The following is a 23,822-nucleotide window of genomic DNA, read 5'->3' on the forward strand; positions in this document are numbered from 1 at the left end:
GGGGCAGACCTACTCAGTTAACGGTAGAGATTTTGGGCGAGTTATAGAACAAAGAGATCTAGGAGTACAGTTTCATAGCTCCTTGAAAGTGGAGTCAGAGGTGGACAAGTTGGTATAGAAGATATTCGGCATGCTTGGGACGTCTTGCTGAAGTTGTACAAGATATTAATAAGGCCACACTTGGAATACTGTGTACAGCTCTGGTCACCCTATTATAGAAATTATATTATTAAACTAGAAAGGATGCAGAAAAGATTTACTAGGTTGCTACTGGGACTTGATGGCTCAAGTTATAAGGAGAGGCTGGATAGACTGAGACCTTTTTTTCCCCTGGAGCATAGGAGGATTAGGGGTGATCTTATAGAGGTCTATAAAATAATGAGGGGCATAGATAACGTAGATAGTCAACATTTTGTCTCAAAGGTACGAGAGTCTAAAACTAGAGGGCATAGGTTTAAGGCAAGAGTGGAGAGATACAAAAGGGTCCAGAGGGGAAATTTGTTCACACAGAGGGTGGTGAGTGTCTGGAACGAGTTGCCAGAGACAGTAGTAGAGGCGGGTACAATATTGTCTTTCAAAAAGCATTTGGACAGTTATATGGGAAAGCTGGGAAGAGAGGGATATGGGCCAAATGTGGGCAATTTGGACTAGCTTAGTGGTAAAAGCTGGGCTGCATGGACAAGTTGCACTGAAGGGCCTATTTTCATGCTGTAAACTTCTATGACTAGATGTCGGGGCAGCTTGGATTTGGACCCGGGTTCATTGCCTGGATTAGGCTGTTGGAAAGGGCTCCCACGGCTAGTGTTCGCACTAACACAATAGGTTTCGTTTGCATAGGGGTACCAGGTAGGATATCCACTTTCTTGGTTACCCTTTGTGTTGGTAATTGACCTGCTGGTGACTGGGCGAAGATCATTGACAGAGTGGAGGGGTATAGAGAGGGTGGTATGGAGCACAGACTGTCCTTATATGCAAACGACTTGTTATACATGACAGACCCGATTTCCAGTAGGAGTGGGGTCATGGAGGTGTTGAGTAAGTTTGGCTCATTTTCGAGGTTCAGATTTAACGTGGGCAAGAGTGAGGTGTTCCTGGTGAGCCCCCAGGGACAAGGAAGGGGCTTGGAGAAGTTGCAGCTGCGGCTGGTTGGGTTGAGTTTCAGGTGTCTTAGAATACGGGTGGGCTTGTAACTGGGCTTTGCTGCACAAAGGTTGAATTTGGCCAACCTGGCAGAAGGGGTGAAGACTGATTAAAGAGGTGAGATGTTCTCCCATTATCGTTGGCAGGGCGGATTACGAACTGTGAAAATATCGATCCTTCTGAAGTTCTTATTTATTTCCCAGACACTCCCGATTTTCCAACCTAAATCCTTTTTTGGGAAGGTTAATAGGATGATTTTGTCCTGCATGTGGGCATGCAAGCTGCCTCTGATCCGGAGAGCCATTTTGCATCGGAACAGGCAATCAAGGGGGTTGGCGTTGCCGAATTTGATGGAACTATTATTGGATGGCAAATATTGAGACGGTTTGGAAATGGGTCGTGGAGGGAGGGTCGTTTGGGGGCATATAGATGAAGCTTCCTGTATAGGGTAGAGTCTGTGGGCACAGGTAATGGCTCCACTTCCATTCTCACCGACAAGTACTCTACAATTCCGGTAGTTGTAGCCTTGTTAAGAGTTTGGAACCACTTTAGACAACATTTTAAGCTGGAGGGAATTTCGCTGTGGGCACCGATATGTAGAAACGATAGATTTATTCCAGCGGGGTTGGATTCGACATACAGGGTTTGGGAATGGGAGGGGATAGAAACGTTTAGGGATTTATTTGTGGAAGGTAGATTTGCAGGACAGAAAGAACTGGTAGAAAAGTTTCAGCTTCTGAGCGGAAATGGGTTTCAGTACTTACAGGTTAGGAACATTGTGAGGAAGGAGCTGGCCACGTTTCCGTGGTTGCCACCCCCTTTGTTGCTGGAAAAGATGAAGATGAGATAGGGATGGGCAAGATCTCCGATATCTATGGGCAGTTGATGAAGAGGGAGAGGTCTGCGTTGAAGGTGATAAGTGTTGAGCAAGGATGTAAATAGGAAAAACTCTACCTTCTCGTATGCGAGATTGAGCCTGATTCAATTTATGGTAGTGCATGAACGCTTTTTTCCAGAATTGGAGGATAGATGTGAGCGGTGTTTAAGGGGACCAGTGAACCACATGCACATGTTCTGGTCCTGCCCAAAATTGGCAGGATTTTGGGAGTCCTTTTCTGGACAATGTCAGAGCTTTTTAGGGTGAAGGTGGCACCGAGCTCATGCGTAGCAATATTTGGGAATGCAGGAAGGGAGAGAGACTGATGTGTTGGCCTTTGCCACCCTGATAGCATGGAAGAGGATTTTTGCTAGGGTGGGGGACTGTAGCCACCTGGGTTGGCCACTTCCCGACTTAAAATGGAGATCCGCAAAGACTACAGGGAAATTCAGCCAACACAGGCAAAAACTAGCAAGTGCAAAAATCCTGTGTATTAGAACTTGCAAAAGCCCAGACAGCACTGAAACTCACAGCCATCTGCATACTAATGAGCGATCCCCAGGAACAATCGAAACATTTAAGGTGAATAAGGCCAAGCCAGCAGGAGCCAAGACAAAGGAAGGCCAACGGACACCGAGGGACCGCCCACCGATCAGGGAACGACTCCAGTATTGGAGAAATCGATCCAAGTTTTCGGAACGTAGTCCAATCACGTGGAACCAGATACGGCGTCCATCCCGAAGGGGGGTGAAGCCCCTGGGGACTATAAAGTAGAGTCCCCCCAAGCTCAAATCGTTCTTCTTGGCAGGGTCACTCAACAACTCGAATCAACCCTTGAGAGTGAACTGCCCAAGCTGCCGCATCAACCAAGTAAGTCTCCAGTCAACGCACGCTACGAGATAGGCGCTCCTAGCTACCAATCCATACCAGCTTTTGAATCCTGCAGACTCAGATCGAACGAAAGGCCATTTGTTCCCCTGACCTGGTGGGCCAGTTCCGAAGCTAAGTATAGGCCTTTTAGTGATAGCGAATAGTCTAGAAAGTAGAGTTTATGCACGAGTAGTGATTGACTGTGTATAATAAATGTGTTTTGATTTGAATCTTACTAATTGGTGTGTTGAGTTATTGATCAGTACTTGAACTTGAACCTCGTGGCGGTATCATAAAGATACCTGGCGACTCTAGAGCAAAGGTTATAGAAATAGAGCAAATTCAGTAAAGACCCAACGGGCAACGAATTAAGAGCCAACCAAAGTTAGCAACAGGACTCCAGAGCCGCCAAGGGCGACAGCATGGGTGGGTAACCTGTTGGAATTTCTGCATAAGAAGATTAAGTTTGCCATCGGGGGTGGGAGAAGGGGCTCTACTCAAAGTGGAGGCTGGTCTTCATCTTCTTCAAGAGCTGGTAATTATCAGCGGAGGGAGTGTTTCTTTTGTAAATATAAAATGGGGCATACAGGACGGGAGTATTATGAGTATTGTACAAGGTTTAATGAGTGTCGTGTTTTGAAAGGAAAAGAGCTGGTAACTTCCAGAAGACAAAGACGAAGTGACATCTGCCAATGGCGAAGTAAGAAATAACCAACGTCTAAGGTTCTTACACCTTCAGGTGAATCTGGGATTATGTGCTCATGAAAGCTCACTTCCACTTTTCAGACAGTGTTATGGAAGGGTAAAAATTAGCAAAAAGAAGGGATTAAGGATGAAGCCAAGGAGGAAACAAGAATACTTTATGGGAAAGGCAGCTGCAGGGAAGATGCTCATTTGGTAGCAATAAATGGACGGAAAAAATCAAAACAAAAACAGAAACTACTGGACAATTACAGCTGGTCATAAATTAGTTTTATCGTAATGAGCTGCAGTGTAGATTAGGTGTAAATGTATTGGTCCGAAGTATCAAAATATCGAAGGATAAGTGAACACAGTGCATCATGGGTCCCAGTTGGATAGGATGCTGTTTATTGCTTTTATCAAGGCAGTTTCCGTGCTGTGGGTTAGGTGTGAGCCATGGAGTGTTTTAATACAGTAATTCTGGGAGAGATAGGACTTGAATTACACAGCAAAAACACATTTCAAGATTAAAAAGATAGTGATTCAGTAATGGCTGGTAAGAGCAATGGGGACTTTGGCTTTATGGGCTGCAAAAAGGTGGAGACAGTGCTGTGTAAAGAAATACTGATGAAGTCAGCAAGCATACGGCTGAATGCAAGTTCAGTGAATATCAAGGAGCTGCGTTCCAGGAGTGTGCTACATTTGATGAGGACTGCAGGGAAGGAGTTGGAGAAAACATTGCAGCACGTAGGGAATGAGGACTTAACAGAAGGGCACTAGTGTAACCAAAGGTAGTTGGAGGTCAATACGCAGGATTGTGAAATTGTTCCACTCTCTTCCTCTGAAAATAATGTACAGCAGGTAGCAGTACATTTAACAGAAAGGAATTGAGGATAACCATTCAGTGCAAATCCTGGGGTTGGTTTAGCACAGTGGGCTAAACAGCTGGCTTGTAATGCAGAACAAGGCAGCAGCGCGGGTTCAATTCCCGTACCGGCCTCCCCGAACAGGTGCCAGGATGTGGCGACTAGGGGCTTTTCACAGTAACTTTACAGACAATAAGCGATTATTATTATTAAGTCCTTTTGGTGGTTGAGATTTAAAGCCTCGAGTTATGACATTGTCAAGGATTTAAGGTTGACACAGGCAAGGAAGCTAGCAACTGCCGGAAAGAATGGATTCAGGTAAAAATTGATGTCACCCAGAAAGATTTATTGGAAAATACTATAATTGGAGAATAAGATCTAAGATTTTGATGAGGAAGGCAACTTCCTCATTGGGCAGCATGGTAGCACATTGGTTAGCATTGTTCATTCACAGCGCTAGGGTCCCAGGTTCAATTCTCGGCTTGGGGCACTATCGGTGCAGAGTCTGCACGTTCTCGGTGTGTCTGCGTGGCTTTCCTCCGGTTTCTTCCCACAAGTCCCGAAAGACGTGCTGTTAGGTGAATTGGACACTCTGAATTCTCCCTCTATGTACCCGAACAGGTGCCGTAATGTGGCGACTCGGGGCTTTCCAGAGTAACTTCATTGCAGTGTTAATGTAAGCCTACTTGTGACAATAAAGATTATTAATAATTAATCTGAGTTGTTCAGTATTGAGGGCTGAAATGAAAGGAAAACAAGCTGAAAGCATGATGGGATAGGTAGGATATGAGATCTCCCTTTGGGAAAAAGCTGTGGTGGAACATAAATATAAATTTGGAGACGGAAACTTCATAACAATAACACTGGTTTCTATTTGGCCCAATATTAATACAATACTCTGAAATGGGGAGATATTATTTGTAGGTCAATGGACATTTTTTAATGTGGTGCAGAGGCAGAGAGAGAGACAGTAGGTTCACTACTGATTAATCAGTTATTTCCCCAACTGTTGGCTAGGAAAAGATAATTGAGGGCAAGGGTCATACACCAGCACCAAGCGTGTTTCAATGCAATACTTCAAGTTACAAGAGGAAGTAAAATCTTATTATTTAGAATTAATGACAAAAATCCAAAATAATCCATATTTATAAAACAGATTTACTTTTGTTCCCAAATGAAGTTATATGCCAATTATATTTAAACGCCATCAGGTTATTCAAGGCTTGAAGCATCCATATTCTGAAACAAGACTGCTCAAAATTATTGCAACCAGGGTTTAAAATCAATCCTGAATATCTAATAAACAGGAGGAAACCTCTTGAACCTGTTCCAAACCAGTATCCAATGAGAATGAGACAAGAGCACAAAGCCATCTCCATATTTCACACAAATTACTACTTTCGCAATTTCGGAGAGTGTGGAAGGAATAGAAATGGCACACAGCAAGGGGCAGAAGATTGCTGAAGTATGCTATCAACATAGGTAGATGAGGTCAGCACTAACTGTGTCAACAAATGCAGTGGCCAAATGGAAACACAACTCCAGTGCAGTCATGCTTATTAGATATTCAGGATTGATTTTAAACCCTGTAAGTTCTGTAAGAACTTTATATCTAAAAATTTTAGCAAATTGAAAACACAGATCTTAACTTCATTTTCCACTTGCCTGCTTTTGTCAGCAATTTGATCTTGCATCATTCTTAGTCGGGCGGGAGGAATGTATGCGCCACCTGTCCGTGTTAATATAGGATCCAACTCTGCCTTTTTCTTTTTCATTGGTGGTTCAGAAGAGCTCTGAATGGCAGTTTCTTCTTCATTTCTTGTTATAGGTGATGGCGATTTTGGTCTTTTTCTGTGATCTGATTCACAATCGGTGTTCATTTTTTTCCCTTTGCCTCTATCTCTAAAATAAGAAGCAATTATTCTAGTGAAAGTCCTTAAAAGATTTATAATAGATTTATATGAAAAATCTTAATTCCCATCACATTTGTATGAACTTTTCCAATATACATTATGACAAAGCTTATTATGAAAGCTATGAAAATATCTGTTGCACCTGCCATGGAATCTCATCACAAAGGAAGCCATTCGGGCCATCATGCCTGCTCTTCTCTTTCAATTAGTTTCACTCCTCTACACAGCACTGCAATTTATTCCCTCACAAATATATACCCAATTGCCTTTTAAAGTACTTTGGGATCTGCTTCAACCATTCTTCAGGAAGTGCATTTCAGGTCACACTAACATATTACATGAAAGAAATGTTCACCTTGCCTCTGGCTCTTTTGATCTGTGCTGCGAATTCGGAACTGGTGGATAATACCAACAAAGATTTAATTCAGAAGAGCCTTTACCAAGCAGTGAAAATATGGCCAATACAGCTGGAAAAATGTATTGTGGTGATCACATCTGCTGCAAAATCCATTAGTCCCTTGTTGCTAGGCCAAGACATTGAAGGGGAGATAGATTTGCAGAAAAGCCAGCTATACTTGAACGTTGGATAAACCTACAGTTTTGCAATTGTTTTGGAGTAACAGACAGCACTGTGTAAAAATTATTCTGAGGGCACTGACATTTCTGGACTCTCTCCATCTAAATTGTGTGGATTGCCACTGACTGTAGGAGCCTCACTATATGGTGTGCCTTGGTCCCCAACCCTGTAAAACCTGCACACCAAGGACCCATCCACAAACAGTCCTGGAGGTTTATCTATGCAGATGACATCTGCTGTGGCATAGAGGCTCAGACTTTCAGAATTGGAAGACACATTAAAGAACCACACTGCAAAACTAGCCACCTAATGCAAGACATGGTGCAAGACAACCAAGCATCGGTAAAACTTTCTCCAGTACATTCCGCCTTCACGATACCTGAATAAAAATGACCAGAAACTGGAGCACAATCCCCAACCTGTTAATCCAGGCATCACCCTGACAGAACTCATACAGCACGGTATCAAGAGTGCAATAAAAATTAAAACACGCAACAACCTCCTCACTAAACTGGCCAGTACCTCATGGGTCAAAGGCCAAGACCCTAAGGGCCTTTTTGTCATTACGTACTCAACTGCAGATTACTGTGCCCCAGTATGGTACCAATCATCCAACACCAAACTTATCAACGTGCAACTCAATGCGCATCAGCTCTGACAAACTCAACTTCCTGGGCTCCCAGCCCTGAGCAAACTGTCCCCTCTATCCACATCAGGAGGGAAATTACAACAAGTTAAGCTACTTGAGAAAGTCTTCACAAACTCAAGCCTATCCTTACTGAATGTCCTCCTCAACCAACGAGCAGCACGCTATCTCTCATGCCATTCTATTGATAAACTTACCACATCGAGGAGTAACAGCTGAAGTGCTATGGCAGGAGAAAACATCCACCAGAGAACTCTCATCACAGACCCTACTGTTTGATCACCCGGCTTGGATCTCCCACGACAACAGTGAGCCCTGTTAAACCATTTCTAGACTGGCCAAAGCCTCTGTGCAGCCAAGCAACATCCAGGTTGCAGCTGAGGCACAATGCAAATGATGACTCACCTAGTCAAGAGCTGGCCGTTTACTACACTTGAAGGCAGGCTTGAAGACCTGGATCTAGCCTCCGAGGATGCTATTGCTTGGCTCTATGGCTATGTACACACTATATAAAATAACTAAATACTATATAGGCTGGCTGCCCATTGTTACTTCTAGCTTTATGTTCGAATGATTATCTCAACTATTGACATCGTTCGTCGGCTGTGCGTTTCAAAACTGAAAAAAATACCTCGGGTGCAAATTTCTATCATTATATCTGCCATTACTGGATGGTCCTCTGTCACACGCATTCCTGTCAGGATAATCCCTTGGCGATCTTGACCGCGACTTGTTCAGACCTTTACGTCTAGAGGGGAAAAATACGAAAAGGTTACATTTTCAAAAGCCACTTTTTCTAATGGTCTGTGGAAGAGCAACCTAGACTTGAACAAGTGATCCAAGTCACTTGAAGTGACCACCAATACCTCAAGTGACCACCAATACCTCAAAAAGTCTCATCCCCAGTCTCTTAACACCAATCCCTAAAGCTTTACCCTTTTTCAAAACCTTGCAGTCTTGGACTGAAAAAGTTGTTCATTTATTTTAGGGTAGTGGTGAGACAGAAATGTTAACATTGCACATTTTACTGACACTTTTACTGACCTATTTTAGCTCTTGCTGCAATTTTCAGGGTCCTCATCTCTTCTGGGATTTAATGTTGTTTGAATGAATTGAATGAATAGAATTAAAGATAACAGTCATCCTATTTGACTGGCATCAGTGGTTGGGAAATTATTGGAAAGATTCTGTGGGACAGAATTAATTTCCACTTGGAGAGGCAAGGATTAATCAAGGATAGTCAGCATGGTTTTATTAGGAATCGTTCCCTTTAGTTGAGGGGCCAATAACGAGGGTGTATAGATATAAGTAAGCGGCAGGAGATTTCGAGGGGATTTGAGGAACCAGAGGGTGGTGGAATCTGGAACTCTCACAACATTTAAGTATTTAGATAAGCATTTGAAATGCCAGAGCATGAAAGGTAACAAGCCAAGCGGGATTAGAATAGCTTAACTTGATTGCCGGCGCAGGAACGATGGGACAAAGGGTCTCTTTTTGTGCTGTAAAACTTTGACTCTACGTCTAGAGGGGAAAAATACGAAAAAATACTTAAAGACTTTAAGCAGTCTTTAAACACAACATTTGATCTGCTGCCATGATAACATTTTACTACTTATGCAAAACAGCCCAACTCAATCCTTCGAGTGTTGAAAACTTCATCCATGCTGCTGTCAACTGAAAACTCGACTATTCAAATGCTTCCTGCTTGCCTTTCTTTCGATGCATTCACCCAAGCTCCAAATTACGCCAAATGTCTGTCAATAACCTGTTCCACTATCTCATCTTCAATGACAAACACTGGCTCGCAGACCCCAAACATTGCAAATTTAAACTGCTCATCCTATTTTTCAAATCATTCCACAGCCTTGCCCCATTCGATCTCCTTCAGGTTGATGTCACAGCCAATCGCATCCTTCCGTTTTACGGTCCACATCATTGGCGCAAATCTTTTCATTCAGAACACCGCTGAAATCAGCTTCAAGATTTTGAAACTCCCTTTCCCAAGTTGCACTGTCTCTAACAATTCGTTCTCTTCCTTTAAAAACACTCTGAATACCAACATTGTGTACCTTGTGTTGCCCTATTATGTATTTTCTTTTCATGTACTTAATGATGTGTTTGAGCTGCTCGCAGAAAAATACTTTTCACTGTAGCGCGGTACACGTGACAATAAACAAATCCAATTCAACTTTTTATTATTCCTTCTCATTTTTTGCTTTAAGACTTTTTTTTCTTCTTTTTTTATAAATTTAGAGTACCTAATTCATTTTTTCCAACTAAGGGGCAATTTAGTGTGGCCAATCCACCTACCCTGCACATCTTTGGGTTGTGGGGGCGAAACCCATGCAAACACGGGGAGAATGTGCAAACTCCACACGGAGTGACCCAGGGCCGGGAACGAACTTGGGACATCGGCGCCGTGAAGCAGCAGTACTAACCACTGCACCACCATGCTGCACAATTTTGCTTTCCGCTTACTAGTGTTTCCAATTACTATTTGTGAAGTGCCTCCTATTGGTGGCTTTTGACTTCAAAAAGATGCAAAATAAAAGAAAGTTGCTGTTGAAAGAATGACTTAGCTCATTTTTGTTTTCTGCAACTATGCTTTTTCAGATGTCTATTGATTCTTCCAATTGCACATTGATGTTTCTATGTTTTATATAGACGTCTGTGAATTTCTTCCTGTTTTTCCTTGCAGGATTTGCATGGGTATTTCCCCCCTCCTTTTTAAGCTTCTGATTACTTTGTGGTCACATTTGTATGACCAGCGCTTGATTTGATCCGGCATCGCCAGAATTATGTGATCAAGCGTACTCCACTCAAGTATTGAACACCCTGCAAATCAATTTCCTTCAACTCTCTGATCACTTCCCTGGAGTTAGTCCACCTGGCTCCCAAACCGGTCTTTCAGGGATTATGTACACTATTTTCACACTGTGGTGATACAAAATACAAGCATGATTTAATGTTTATGAAATGCTGCATTTTAACGAGTTGTCAATAAAATATTTTATTGAACCAAGAACAACAAAGAAAAGTACTGCACAGGAACAGGCCCTTCGACCCTCCAAGCCTGCGCCGACCATGCTGCCCGTCTAAACTAAAATCTTCTACACTTCCGGGGTCCATATCCCTCTATTGCCATCCTATTCATGTATTTGTCAAGATGCCCCTTAAACGTCACTATCGTTCCTGCTTCCACCACCTCATCCGGCAGCGAGTTCCAGGCACCCACCTACCCTCTGTGTAAACAAACTTGCCTTGTACATCTCCTTTAAACCTTGCCCCTCGGACCTTAAACCCATGCCCCCTAGTAATTGACCCCTCTACCCTGGGAAAAAGTCTCTGACGATCCACTTTGTCTGTGCCCCTCAAAATTTTGTAGACCTCTATCAGGTCTCCCCTCACCCTCCTTCATTCCAGTGAGAATAAACCAAGTTTATTCAACTTCTCCTCGTAGTTAATGCCTTTCATACCAGGCAACATCCTGGTAAATTTCTTCTGCACCCTCTCTAAAGCCTCCACAGCCTTCTGGTAGTGTGGCGACCAGAATTGAACACTATACTCCAAATGTGGACTAACTAAGGTTCTATACAGCTGCAACATGACTTGCCAATTCTTATACTCAATGCCCCGGCCAATGAAGGCAAGCATGCCGTATGCCTTCTTGACTACCTTCTCCTCCTGTGTTGCCCCTTTCAGTGACCTGTGGACCTGTATACCTAGATCTCTCTGACTTTCAATACGCTTGAGGGTTCTACCATTCACTGTATATTCCCTACCTGCATTAGACCTTCCAAAATGCATTACCTCACATTTGTCCGGATTAAACTCCATCTGCCATCTCTCCGCCCAAGTCTCCAAACAATCTAAATCCTGCTGTATCCTCTGACAGTCCTCATCGCTATCCCCAATTCCACCAACCTTTGTGTCATCCGCAAACTTACTAATCAGACCAGTTACATTTTCCTCCAAATCATTTATATATACGACAAACAGCAAAGGTCCCAGCACTGATCCCTGCAGGACACCACTAGTCACAGCCCTCCAATCAGAAAAGCACCCTTTCATTGCTACTCTCTGCCTTCTGACCTAGCCAGTTCTGTATCCACCTTGCCAGCTCACCCCTGATCCCGTGCGACTTCACCTTTTGTACTAGTCTACCATGAGGGACCTTGTCAAAGGCCTTACTGAAGTCCATATAGACAACATCCACTGCCCTACCTGCATCAATCATCTTTGTGAACTCTTCGAAAAACTCGATCAAGTTAGTGAGACACGACCTCCCCTTCACAAAACCATGCTGCCTCTCACTAATACGTCCATTTGCTTCCAAATGGGAGTAGATCCTGTCTCGAAGAATTCTCTCCAGTAATTTCCCTACCACTGACGTAAGGCTCACCGGCCTGCAGTTCCCTGGATTATCCTTGCTACCCTTCTTAAATAGAGGAACAACATTGGCTATGCTCCAGTCCTCTGCGACATCACCTGAAGACAGTGAGGATCCAAAGATTTCTGTCAAGGCCTCAGCAATTTCCTCTCTAGCCTCCTTCAGTATTCTGGGGTAGATCCCATCAGGCCCTGGATACTTATCTACCTTAATATTTTTTAAGACACCCAACACCTCGTCTTTTTGGATCTCAATGTGACCCAGGCTATCTACACACCCTTCTCCAGACTCAACATCTACCAATTCCTTCTCTTTGATGAATACTGATGCAAAGTATTCATTTAGTACCTCGCCCATTTCCTGTGGCTCCACACACAGATTCCCTCCCCTGTCCTTCAGTGGGCCAACCCTTTCCCTGGCTACCCTCTTGCTTTTTATGTACGTGTAAAAAGCCTTGGGATTTTCCTTAACCTGATTTGCCAATGACTTTTCGTGACCCCTTTTAACCCTCCTGACTCCTTGCTTAAGTTCCTTCCTACTTTCCTTATATTTCACACATGCTTCGTCTGCTCCCAGCCTTCTAGCCCTCATAAAGGCCTCCTTTTTCTTTTTGACAAGGCCTACAATATCTCTCGTTATCCAAGGTTCCCGAAATTTGCCATATTTATCCTTCTTCCTCACAGGAATATGCCGGTTCCTGAATTCCTTTCAACTGACATTTGAAACAGTTGTATGCTTTATGTATGTCAAAAATACAAATAATTTCCTCTGCATAGTTTGTGACTAAATGCACAGCTTTTTATTTTATTCATTTTGGAGTATTATCTTTTAACCACATTATTGCCAACAAGAGACATGTTGCGAAAACGTTTTGTTGACTTACCAACCAATCAGCACCTTTTCCTCCTGTGATATAAATGGTTGTGAAGGTCTGAAAATTGGCATTTTTACATTTGTCCTCATGAATGCAACACAAAAAGATTCAGAAACATTTCTCTCTTTTCAAGTTCTGTATGACCAAACAACTATTTGCTTTATCCATATTAGTTCATCATTTTATTTCAAGATATTCGAGTTTGAAAATTGGAACAGATTGCCATTTGAGAGTCCCAATTCCTGGCATGCTGCAACAACATGTGGTCCCCTCTGATCCTGTTGATACTGCATGTTCCACTTTAACCAGGTTCATACAGGACAAGAATTAGATGTGGCCACATAAACAATTTATAACACAATACTACCAATACAAATATTGCTTAAGTGTCATTTTACAAGAATCGAAGGATGTAAGGCAATGGAAAGATACATTAGAGGTAAAATCAAATTTTACCTGTACTCCGGTGAAGAGCTTCTTCGACTTGGACTGCGGCTGTCTCGCCTCTCCTGACTTAAGTTGAGCTGAGAAAAAAAATTAATTGATAACAAAAATCTAACAGAGACAGAAATTTAACTATCTTATCCTGCATCCTCTCGCAAAGCTTATTATCAGTAAGTCTCAATTTCCTGCTACTCCCAAAAATTAGCAATTGTTTTGATTCGCCAAAAACGAATTCCACTTTTCTAGTTTCTCACCATATCCTTGGGAGAGGCAGGTGGATGGCTGAGAGAAAGTGTGCGCACACATGTGGGAGAATCGACAGAGGGACAGGCACATCAGAGGGCAGGGTGCAAGAGGTGAGATGGAGAAATAACAATTATAATTTCCATTCATTAGGGTGTAAGTGCCGCGAGCAGGGAAGCAGAAGTACAATCCAATGGAAAAGTATCTGTGGTCACTATTAAACATATTGTTGAGGCCATCTACAGCAACAGTGGGATCCTCACCTGTACACCTCAAGGAACTGCTGCTTGTGCCGATTCCAGGTTGCTTTCCCACACAGCAATATAACTGAATTTAAGAAGTCAGCACTGAGATGATCATAGAACATAGAACAGTACAGCACAGACCAGGCCCTTCGGCCCTCGATGTTGTGCCGAGCATTGTCCGAAACCAAGATCAAGCTATCCCACTCCCTGTCATTCTGGTGTGCTCCATGTGCCTATCCAATAACCGCTTGAAAGTTCCTAAAGTGTCCGACTCCACTATCACAGCAGGCAGTCCATTCCACACCCTAACCACTCTCTGAGTAAAGAACCTACCTCGGACATCCCTCCTACATCTCCCACCCTGAACCGTATAGTTATGCCCCCTTGTAACAGCTACATCCACCCGAGGAAATAGTCTCTGAACATCCACTCTATCTATCCCACTCATTATCTTATAAACCTCTATTAAGTCGACTCTTATGCTCCTCTGCTCCAAAGAGAAAAGCCCTAGCTCCCTCAACCTTTCCTCATAAGACCTATCCTGCAAACCAGGCAGCATCCTGGTAAATCTCCTCTGCACCCTTTCAAATGCTTCCACATCCTTCCTATCGTGAGGTGATCAGAACTGCACACAATACTCCAATTGTGGTCTCATCAGGGTCATGTATAATTGCAACATAACCCTGCGGCTCTTAAACTCAAGCCCCGTTAATAAACGCTAACACACTATAGGCCTTCTTCACGGCTCGATCCTGAATCATGAATATGAACTCATCACATATTTGCTCATTCATAGTTCCAGGCTAACATTTCAATGAGTGTGCTGTTCTGGAGATGCCACCTTTGGTTGTAGTTTCAGACCAAGGTCCAGTGTACCTGTCTCTGTGGTTCAGGTGCATGTTAAATATCTCATGTTACTATTTTCTGAGCTCATATCTGTAATTATCCCACCATGTTGAGTTTGAATATCTGTTACACTGCTAGGAGGAAGCACCATGTGAAGCCCAAGAGCTTTCCCATATCAGAAAACTGGAGTTGCCGTCGGACTACTCTTCAGATCTGACCAGCAGTAGGGCACTGGTGCAGACATATGACAACTTATATTTGTACTGCTTTTAATATAATAAAATGTTACAGTGCGATTCATAGGTGCATTGAACTTCACGAGTCAGATCACAAAAAGAGATAATGGTCTGGATTTTATCCTTGACGTGGCTAGAAGGAGTTGACAAAAATTCCCAGCTCTCCCAGTTCAGACCACCCACCTCAGGAGAAAGTGCCAGTCAAGAAAGGATTTTCATTGTGGGGAATGCAGGTGCAGTTTATGGTTGGCCAGCCAACCTGGAAAAGGTTTGGAGGCAGTCACAGGGGTCTGTTGGGTGCTGAAGTGGTGCTATGGGACTTTATACCAGGTATAATGAAAGAAGGCCCTCTAGCCACCACCCCCCACGCCTTTTCTGTGCATCTTCTGTCCCCACCCAGCCCATGTCAAGCTATGCCCCACACCCACCCTCTATGGTCCCTCATGCCAATCTATTGTACTTCCACGCCCATTCACCTACTAGACACTGTATAAAACGAATGAACACTATCGGATGAACAAACAAAGCTTTAAAAAAAAAGTAATTGATAGCTTTTCACTTGCTTAAGAAAACTTTAAAATAAGTATCAAACATCCTGACCCTTTAAAGTAACAGCATAAACTGCAAGCACTTGAAACTTCTTTATCTTGTGGAAATGAGTATCGTGCAATTGACAGACGAGATCAGAGAGCAGGGCTGTCAATAAAGCAATGGTTTACCTTAGGCTCGGCTGTTTCAACAATCTGTTGGATTTCTGAGCTCTCAGGCAAGCCTCATTATGCATTCTTGGCTGAGAGTCCAGACATCCATTGGAGAGTATATACCATCCAACACAAGTATATACCAACTACAAGATGCACTGCAGCAACTCACCAAGCCTCCTTCGACAGCACTTTTCAAACTCATGACCTCACCCATCAAAAAACATGGGAACACCACAACCTGCAAGTTCCCTTTCAAGGTGGACACCACCCTGACTTGGAACTAAATTGCCATTTCCTTCACAGCTGCTTATACCTGCAATTCCCTTCCTAACAGCACTCTTGTGTGCACCAACACCAGGTGAACTGCAGCAGTTCACCGACATCGCTCAAGGAATGGGCAACAAAATGTTGGTCTTGTCAGCAATGCTCCCATTTCCCCCCCAAAAATTAAAAATACAAAGTCTTTGTCCGGAGGAGTTCAGTAACAGATCAGCTGAGACAGAAGCAAGGTTGGGTGATGTTTTAGAGATGGAAACGGGCGATTTTAGTGATGGTGAGAATATGTGATCGGAAACTCATCTCAGCTTCAAATATAGCAAGATTGCAAACAGACTGCATCAGTCTCAGGCTGTTGCCAGGGAGAGGGATGGATCCGGTAGGTGGAGAACAGAGTTTGAAGCGGGAAACGAAAACAATGACTTCAGTCTTCCTCATATTTAACTGGAGGAAATTTCTGCTCATCCAGTACTTGATGTGTAATAAACAGGCTGATAATTTGGCAACAGTGGAGAAGTCAAGAGAGGAGGTGGTGAGCTAAAACTGGTTGTCGTACGAGTACATGTGAGAACAAACACTGCTTTCAGATGATGTCGCTGAAGGGAAATTTGTAAACGAGAAATATGATTCATCCTTGGGGAACACCAAGAGTGGGGAGTGCAAAGAGAAGCCTTTAGAACTGATACTCTGGCCATGATTAGAGCGATAAGAACAAAACAAGGTGAGAACAGTCCCACGCAGCTGGAGGACAGTGGAGGCACTTGGAGGAGGATCGTGTGATCAACTGATGCAGAAGACTATAGAGAGGTCCAGGACAATGAAGAGGGGCAGCTTACAACAATCAAGTCAGACAGGATGTCATTTATGACTTTGACAAGTGTCGTTTTGGTACTGTGACAGGGCAGAAATCTGATGGAGGGATTCAAACCTTAGGTTCTGTGAAGGATCCATGTTCAAGGACTTAGGAGAGCAATGGGAGGTTGGAGATGGGGTGGTAATTTGCAAGTATGGTGGTGCTCAAGGGGTCATGACAGTTGATGAGGCACAACACTTGAACAGTGATTAACAATGTTGCCTCACATGGGACCAGATCATTCAACAGTTCCATCTTTATTGTAATTGGTGTCTGGTTTGGAGATTCCGGGGTTACAGAGTTCAAATTCAAGTCCAATAATAGGGATAAAGAAACCTTATTCAAACACACACAGATAATACAATTGTTGTTACCCAAGTTCTCAGGCACTTGTAGCTTCACAAAGTGTTCAGATTGACTATTTACTAATCTTACCTGAATCTGTACTATGCTGCTTTTCATTTTTTGGACAGCTGTACCACTACTGGCCGCACTCTCTTCGCTATCTGAACTCCCTGAAATCGCCCCATCTTCTACATTCACAAGTTTCTCCAAATTGCTGGTGTCTTCTCTGCTCGGAATGGGCTCACCGTCGTCCTTCAGAGTGCTCTCAGCCATTTCTGTGCCTGACCAAAATTTCAAAAATATTTATTATTTTGCACCATATTTTTAATCAATCTGAACTAGAAGCTAAATAAAGCTATATACACAATGCTAAAATAAGAATGGTTGAAAACAATTAGTTCCTGTAACCATAATTAGCTGCAGAACTTGCTACAAGCTTTAACTACATATTTATCAAACAATTTCAAATCACACTATTAATCCATTTGCAGAGCTTTCTGAAATAGTGTGTCACATTACAAGTAGAGAGTTCATTCCAAAAGGTAATTAGTACTTATTCCCATTAAATTATTTTCATTAAAAAAAAACTTGCTCTGCCAAATTGCAGTTCGTACAGTTTTGTTCTGACCATTCCAAGGACACTAAATCAGTCATGATATTCTGTACAAAAAAAGATGAGATTTGCACATTGGAGCAATACAGAACTTGCCACATCCATAAATGAAGGAAATATATACAGTGGTGGGATAAAGGTACTATGCAGGGGTAAAGGCATCTGAAAAATGACACGGCAAATTAATAGTGCTGGTTTTAAATGTTTGAACATGGAGGCATTTTTAAGTGAGGTTGGAACATGATTGATAGTCTCCACAACCATTTTGTGGAAGCACTGATCCATGATTCAATCTCAGCTTCACTGGTATCAAAATTCAATAAATGAAGCGTCCGAAAGCCATAAGCTCCGGAATTTGGTTTGTTTATCTGTTGACTGTCTACATCCTCACCAAACAACTAAACTGACTTAGAGCAAAAAGGAAATATGACCGCATGCCTCTGAGAGAGAAATATTTGACCCCGCTTACGAACGAATGAACCAAGATTTGGAATTCAATTTTAGAAATGGTTACAAACCTTTCTTTTCTATTTCAAGTTCCATTGCTACACAATTGAACAGGTGCAATGGAATTTTTTGGAACCTCTATCAACTCGGAAACTAGTAAAGATAAAGTGCCGAGGAATATTTTACCACGTTAGAGGCACTAATATTAACGTGTATTCTTGTTGTAAATAACTGAGCATCCAGTCGAAAATTCAGAAGTTTACATGCCAGAGCCACTGAACACTTCAATTTAGTATTCATAACTCGACTGAATGGTCAGTTCCAAAATCAGTTCTGAGATTACGGCCTGGAGTCAGCAGTGATGCAAGGTGGGTTGTTGCTGACCTTGAAGAGCATTGGTGCGTTTTTTTAATCTTCCCAGTGGCAGGTTAAATCTGGAGTCAAGTCAAAGAGGTGACTTGGTGTGCAGCAGCAGCGATGTCGGGAAGCAGGTGAGCAGCTAATCACATTCAAGTATTTTCAGAGAACAAAGCAGCAAGTTAAAAGCACTTTAATATACTTTGCTTTGATTGAAATTTTCAGAGAACGAAAAGTGTAATAATTGAATTAAAGATCATGGGAAAACTGGACATTCCACAATTATGAAATTGGCATTTCAGAGCAAGTGAAGGTGGTTAACAGAAATTATGACGTTCGGATACAGTTGAAAAACCTAGCCATACATCCTTCAACTAGATGTGATTTTCTCAAGGGTTTTTGCATTGAGATTAACAGCATTAGCATGGAAGATCTAGGTCAATGTAACTTGTGCATTGGCTGCAGTTTAGGGTATTTCTGGGAAAGTTTTAATAATAATCTTTATTGTCACAAGCAGGCTTACAGTAACACTGCGATGAAGTTACTGTGAAAAGCCCCCAGTCGCCACATTCCGGCACCTGTTCAGGTACACAGAGGGGTAATTCAGAATGTCCAGATTACTTAACAGCACGTCTTTCAGGACTTGTGGGAGGAAACCGGAGCACCCGGAGAAAACCCACGCAAACATAGGGAGAACGTGCAGACTCCACACAGACAGTGAACCAAGCTGGGAATCAAAGCTGGGACCCTGGCACTGTAAAAAAGTGCAGAATCACCGACAACAACTACTGGATTTCTGCATTATTCTGCCTATGTGCAGACTCAAAAAATTGCTGTTAGTTTCTGCAGAATGATGACGGCAAATACTTGCAAAGTCCAAGCCATTATTCTTGAAATACCAAAACATCCAACTGCCGAGAAGATTTTAACTCGAGGACTTCCGGTGGCGGCCATGGAGTGAGTGGTCGCACATCGAGAGTCTGCACGTTCTCCCAGTGTCTGCGTGGGTTTCTTCGGGGTGCTCTGGTTTCCGCCCACAGTCCAAAGGTGTGCAGGTTAGATGGATTGGCCATGCTAAATTGCCCTTAGTGTCCAAAAACGGTTGGGTGGGGTTACAGGGATAGGATGGAGGTGTGGAGATTGGGTGCTCTTTCCAAGCAACGGTGCAGACTCGATGGGCCGAATGGCCTTCTTCTGCACTGTAAATTCTAAGATTCTTAAGGTTGAATTCTAAGGTTGAATTATTTGGTCCCTTTTGCCTGTTTTCCAGGCCGTTGGCAGGTGGAAGTGAGAATATTAAAGATTAAGGTATCCTCCTTCAGTGGGTAATGTCAAAGAATTACCAATCAACGAGTGCGACAAATATGGTGCAATACTCAGACCAGGAGGACTCATGTGGCACAGCAGGAGACAAGATGGCAGGGAGACAACTGTCAACAAGATGTGCAGTTGACCCCACAATGATCAACCGAGCACTTGGTGGCATTCCTGGGGGTTGAGTTCAAGCAGCAAAAGAAGGCAGCCTCAAAGGATCTGGCCAAGTGGCAGAGCCTATTTGGGCTGCCCTGGAGAGAGTTGAGCAGAAGCTGATGCCGCAGAATGTGTCGATCCAGAAGGTGGAGGCAGCCGTGGTTAACTATGAAAATTGTTTCGCCTCGTTGGAGGCCGAAATGCTGATGATGACGAAGGGTCAGAAGAAATTGAAGGAGAAAGTCGATGACCTGGAGAATTGTTCAAAGTGGCAGAATCTGAGGATTGTGGGGCTGCCTGAAGAGATCGAGGGAACGCAGGCCACAAAGTATGTGGGCAAGATTGTGTATATGGAGTTTTGTACCTTTTTTGCCTCACCGTGTATGTGTGTAGCCCTCCGACCAGACAAGTCTCCTGGTACATTAGGGGACTGAATGGGCTGATCGCTGTTTTCACCCACTTAAGAGTTTAAAGCCAGATGTGTTGTTCACGTAAGAGACGCATTTCAGGGTGGCGGATCAGACTAGATGGAGGAAAGCGTGGGTGGGGCAGGTGCTCCACTTAGGGTTAGATATGAAGACGAGGGGGGTTGCAGTGGTGATTAGTAAAAAGGTGGCTTTTTCAGTTAGCGGCATAGTGGGATCCAGGGGATTATCATAGAATTTACAGTGCAGAAGGAGGCCATTCGGCTCATCGAGTCTGCACCAGCTCTTGGAAAGAGCACCCTACCCAAGGTCAACACCTCCACCCTATCCACATAACCCAGTAACCCCAGCCAACACTAAGGGCAATTTTGGACACTGAGGGCTATTTAGCTTGGCCAATCCACCTAACCTGCACATCTTTGGACTGTGGGAGGAAACCGAAGCACCCGGAGGAAACCCACGCACACACGGAGAGGATGTGCAGACTCCGCACAGACAGTGACCCAAGCCGGAATCGAACCTGGGACCCTCAATTGTGCTTGGTGGTGCTTGATGAATAGGTGCTTGATGGTGACTGGAATGTCTGTGGTGTTGGTGAACGACCATGCCCCCAATTGAGATGATGTAGATTTTATGAAAAAGGTGCTGACGAAGGTTCCAGACTTGGACGTGCACAGATTGATTATGGGGGGATTTCAATACGGTTCTTGATCAGAGGATGGATCGGTCATGCCGAAAGTCCTCGAGGGTGCCAGCGATGACCAAAGAACTGTTGGGGTTTATGGGACGGATAGAGTGTGTGGATCCGTGTGGTTTGATATGCCGAGAGCGAAGGAATTTTCATCTTTCTCTCATGTTCATTGGATTGATTATTTTGTCATGGACAAGACGTTGTTGGCAGGGGTGGTTGGAACAGAGTAGTCTACGATTGTGGTGTCGGACCATAACGCATTTTGTGGACCTGTGTATGGAGAAGAGAGGTTGTCAACGGCTGGATGTGGAGTTGTTGCCGATAAAGGGACTTGTGAGAAGATACAGGCATCCATTTTGCTTCTTTTGCAGAGGCTAAGGATTCAGAGAAGTGCAGCTCGTATTGCCCGATACTGTTGCTAAATGTGAACTCGAAAATGTTGGCTAAAATGCTGACGGCGTGCATGGAGTGTTATGTGCTGGGGATGACAGGTAAGGATCAAACAGGGTTTCTGAAGGGACGGCAGTTGTCAGCCAACACTGGGAGGCTGTTAAATGTGATTGTGATGTCCTCGGAGGGTCAGGAAACAGAGGTGATAGTGTTGATGAACACAGAGTAGGCATGTGACCGGGTTGAGTGTGAATATTTGTTTGAAATGCTCGGAAGATTTGGATTCAGGCAGAGATTTGTGGATTAGATTAGTGGTCACATGGACGTTAGTTTGGGGTATTTTCATTTGTGTCGGGGAATGAGTCAGGAGTGTATGCAGTCTCCGCTGCGTTTTCCTTTGGCAATAGCGCTTAGGGTTTCACAGGGTGGTGGGGGAGGGGGGGGGGGGGGGGGTATAGTGCGGGCGGGGGCAGCTGGAGCATCGAGTATCCTAGTATGCGGATGATCTGTTGTACGTTACAGACCAGGTGGAGAGAACGGAGATCATGGGGATATTGTCGGAACTTGGGTCGTTCTCAGGGTATAAGCTCAATGTAGGAAAGAGTGAGGTGTTCCCGGTGATTGTGGAGGTGCAGTGGAGGGGCTTAGAGAAGTTGCCATTTCGGCTGGTCAAGTCGCGTTTTTGATATTTGGGTAAATGGGTGGCGTACAGTTGAGCCCAACTGCATAAGTTGAATTTAGCTAATTTGGTGGAGGCGATGAAGGAGGACTTTAAGCGGTGTACACCCTATCCCTTTTGCTGGCTGGTCTTGTCTCCATTTCTGCTTATTTTACAGAATCTCCCGATTTTTGTGCCCACGTATTTTTTTTGGAAGGGTGAATAGGATAATTTGAGTTTATGGGGTTAGGTTTATATGGGCAGGTTCGGGGCGGATCTTTTGGAGGGACAGACGGATAGGATGATTTTCTTTGCTGAGCTTGTTCCATTATTACTGGGTGGCGAATGTTGAGAAGGTCAGGAGGTGGGCGGTGGAGGAGAGGTCGGTGTTGGGACGGACGGAGGAGGGCTCATGTAGGGGGACGGTTGGAGGGCACGGTTACTGGCGCATCTTCCATTCGCGCTAGCAAAGTATTCCACGAGCCAAGTGGTGCTTTCAGCGCCCAGGATGTGGAATCGGCGCAGGCAACATTTCAAGATGGGAGGGCAGGTGACTGCGGGTGCCAATCAGTGGCAATCACAGATTTGCCTCAGCATGGTTGGACTCTAAAGTTTAGGGTCTGGGAGCAGTTAAGGAGTGCTTTAGGGACCTGTTCGTGGGGGGTAGGTTTGCGAAGTTGGAGGAGGAGTTCCATTTGCCGAGAGGTAACGGGTTCGCTTTGGCATGAACAAAGTTCTGTCTGGGACAAGATAGGGTAGGGTAGGATCTTGGACACATACGGGGAACTAATGGAAAGGGAAAGGTTATCGGTGGAGAATATAAAGCAAAAGTGGGAGAATGAGTTGGGGGTGTTTGAGGCAGGGTTATGGAGAGAGACCCTGCGTAGGGTAAATTCAACTTCCTTGTGTGAGAGGCTATACCTCATTCAGTTTAAAGTGATGCACACAGTGCACATGAGAGTGGTGCGGATGAATCTGATTTTTCCTGGGCGGCACGGTGGTGCAGTGGCTAGCAATGCTGGCTCATGGTGCCAAAGACCCGTGTTCGATCCCGATCCCTGTCCTTATGGAGTTTTTGCCTTCTCCCCATGACTGCATGGGTCTGACCCCCATAACCTAAAAGATGCGCACCTTAGGTGGATTGGCCATGCTAAATTAACCCTTAATTGGAAAGAAAGAATTGGGTACTCTAAATTTATTTTTAAAAATGAGTCAGTTTTTTCTAGCATTTGAAGATAGATGCGGATGGTGCTTAAAGGGCACGGCCAACCACACCCATTTGTTCTGAGCGTGCCTGAAGTTGGAGGAGTTCTGGAAGTCGGTTGCGGGGACTATGCGGAGGTTCTGGGAGTGAGGGTGATTCCAAGCAAGGGGTGGGTTGCATGTCCCTTGTGATCCTGCATCATGAGGAGGATAGATTTAATTACATAAACAACCTTTTTTTGTTTGGTTGCTTATCAAAATAAAGATGATTCCTTTTCAGACAAATTGGAAATATATGTGAGGTTACACCAAGGAGTAATCCTGAAAACTACACACAAATTTACATATTTAAAGTTGTATAAGATTCTCTTGTTTTGAGCCTGTTTTAACTTAGGATAAAATGGGTGGAATGACTATTTAAGGGACAGTGTAAAGTATACCTGTGACCTGTAGGTTTTTCAGTTGTGTTAGAATAGGGAAAAGTTATGTTCTGTAAAATACAAGTTGCATACCACAATGGTTGTGTTTTGTCAATACTGCTC

General features: G+C 43.8%; 1 protein-coding gene across 2 annotated transcripts in view; it reads right to left on the reverse strand.

Annotated features, from left to right (window-relative positions):
- cwc22 (CWC22 spliceosome associated protein homolog) overlaps positions 1 to 23,822 on the reverse strand; it is a 149,315-nt gene that overhangs the window by 93,018 nt on the left and 32,475 nt on the right. For both annotated transcript variants that reach the window (XM_072477461.1, XM_072477472.1), the window contains 4 exons: positions 17,117 to 17,307; positions 13,291 to 13,358; positions 8,202 to 8,318; positions 6,100 to 6,336 (listed from right to left, as the gene is read on the reverse strand). In XM_072477461.1, the coding sequence (XP_072333562.1) occupies positions 6,100 to 6,336; positions 8,202 to 8,318; positions 13,291 to 13,358; positions 17,117 to 17,307 (613 nt within the window). The remainder of the gene's footprint in view (positions 1 to 6,099; positions 6,337 to 8,201; positions 8,319 to 13,290; positions 13,359 to 17,116; positions 17,308 to 23,822) is intronic.

The sequence above is a fragment of the Scyliorhinus torazame genome, chromosome 2 (genome assembly GCF_047496885.1).
Source record: "Scyliorhinus torazame isolate Kashiwa2021f chromosome 2, sScyTor2.1, whole genome shotgun sequence".
NCBI lineage: Eukaryota > Metazoa > Chordata > Chondrichthyes > Carcharhiniformes > Scyliorhinidae > Scyliorhinus > Scyliorhinus torazame.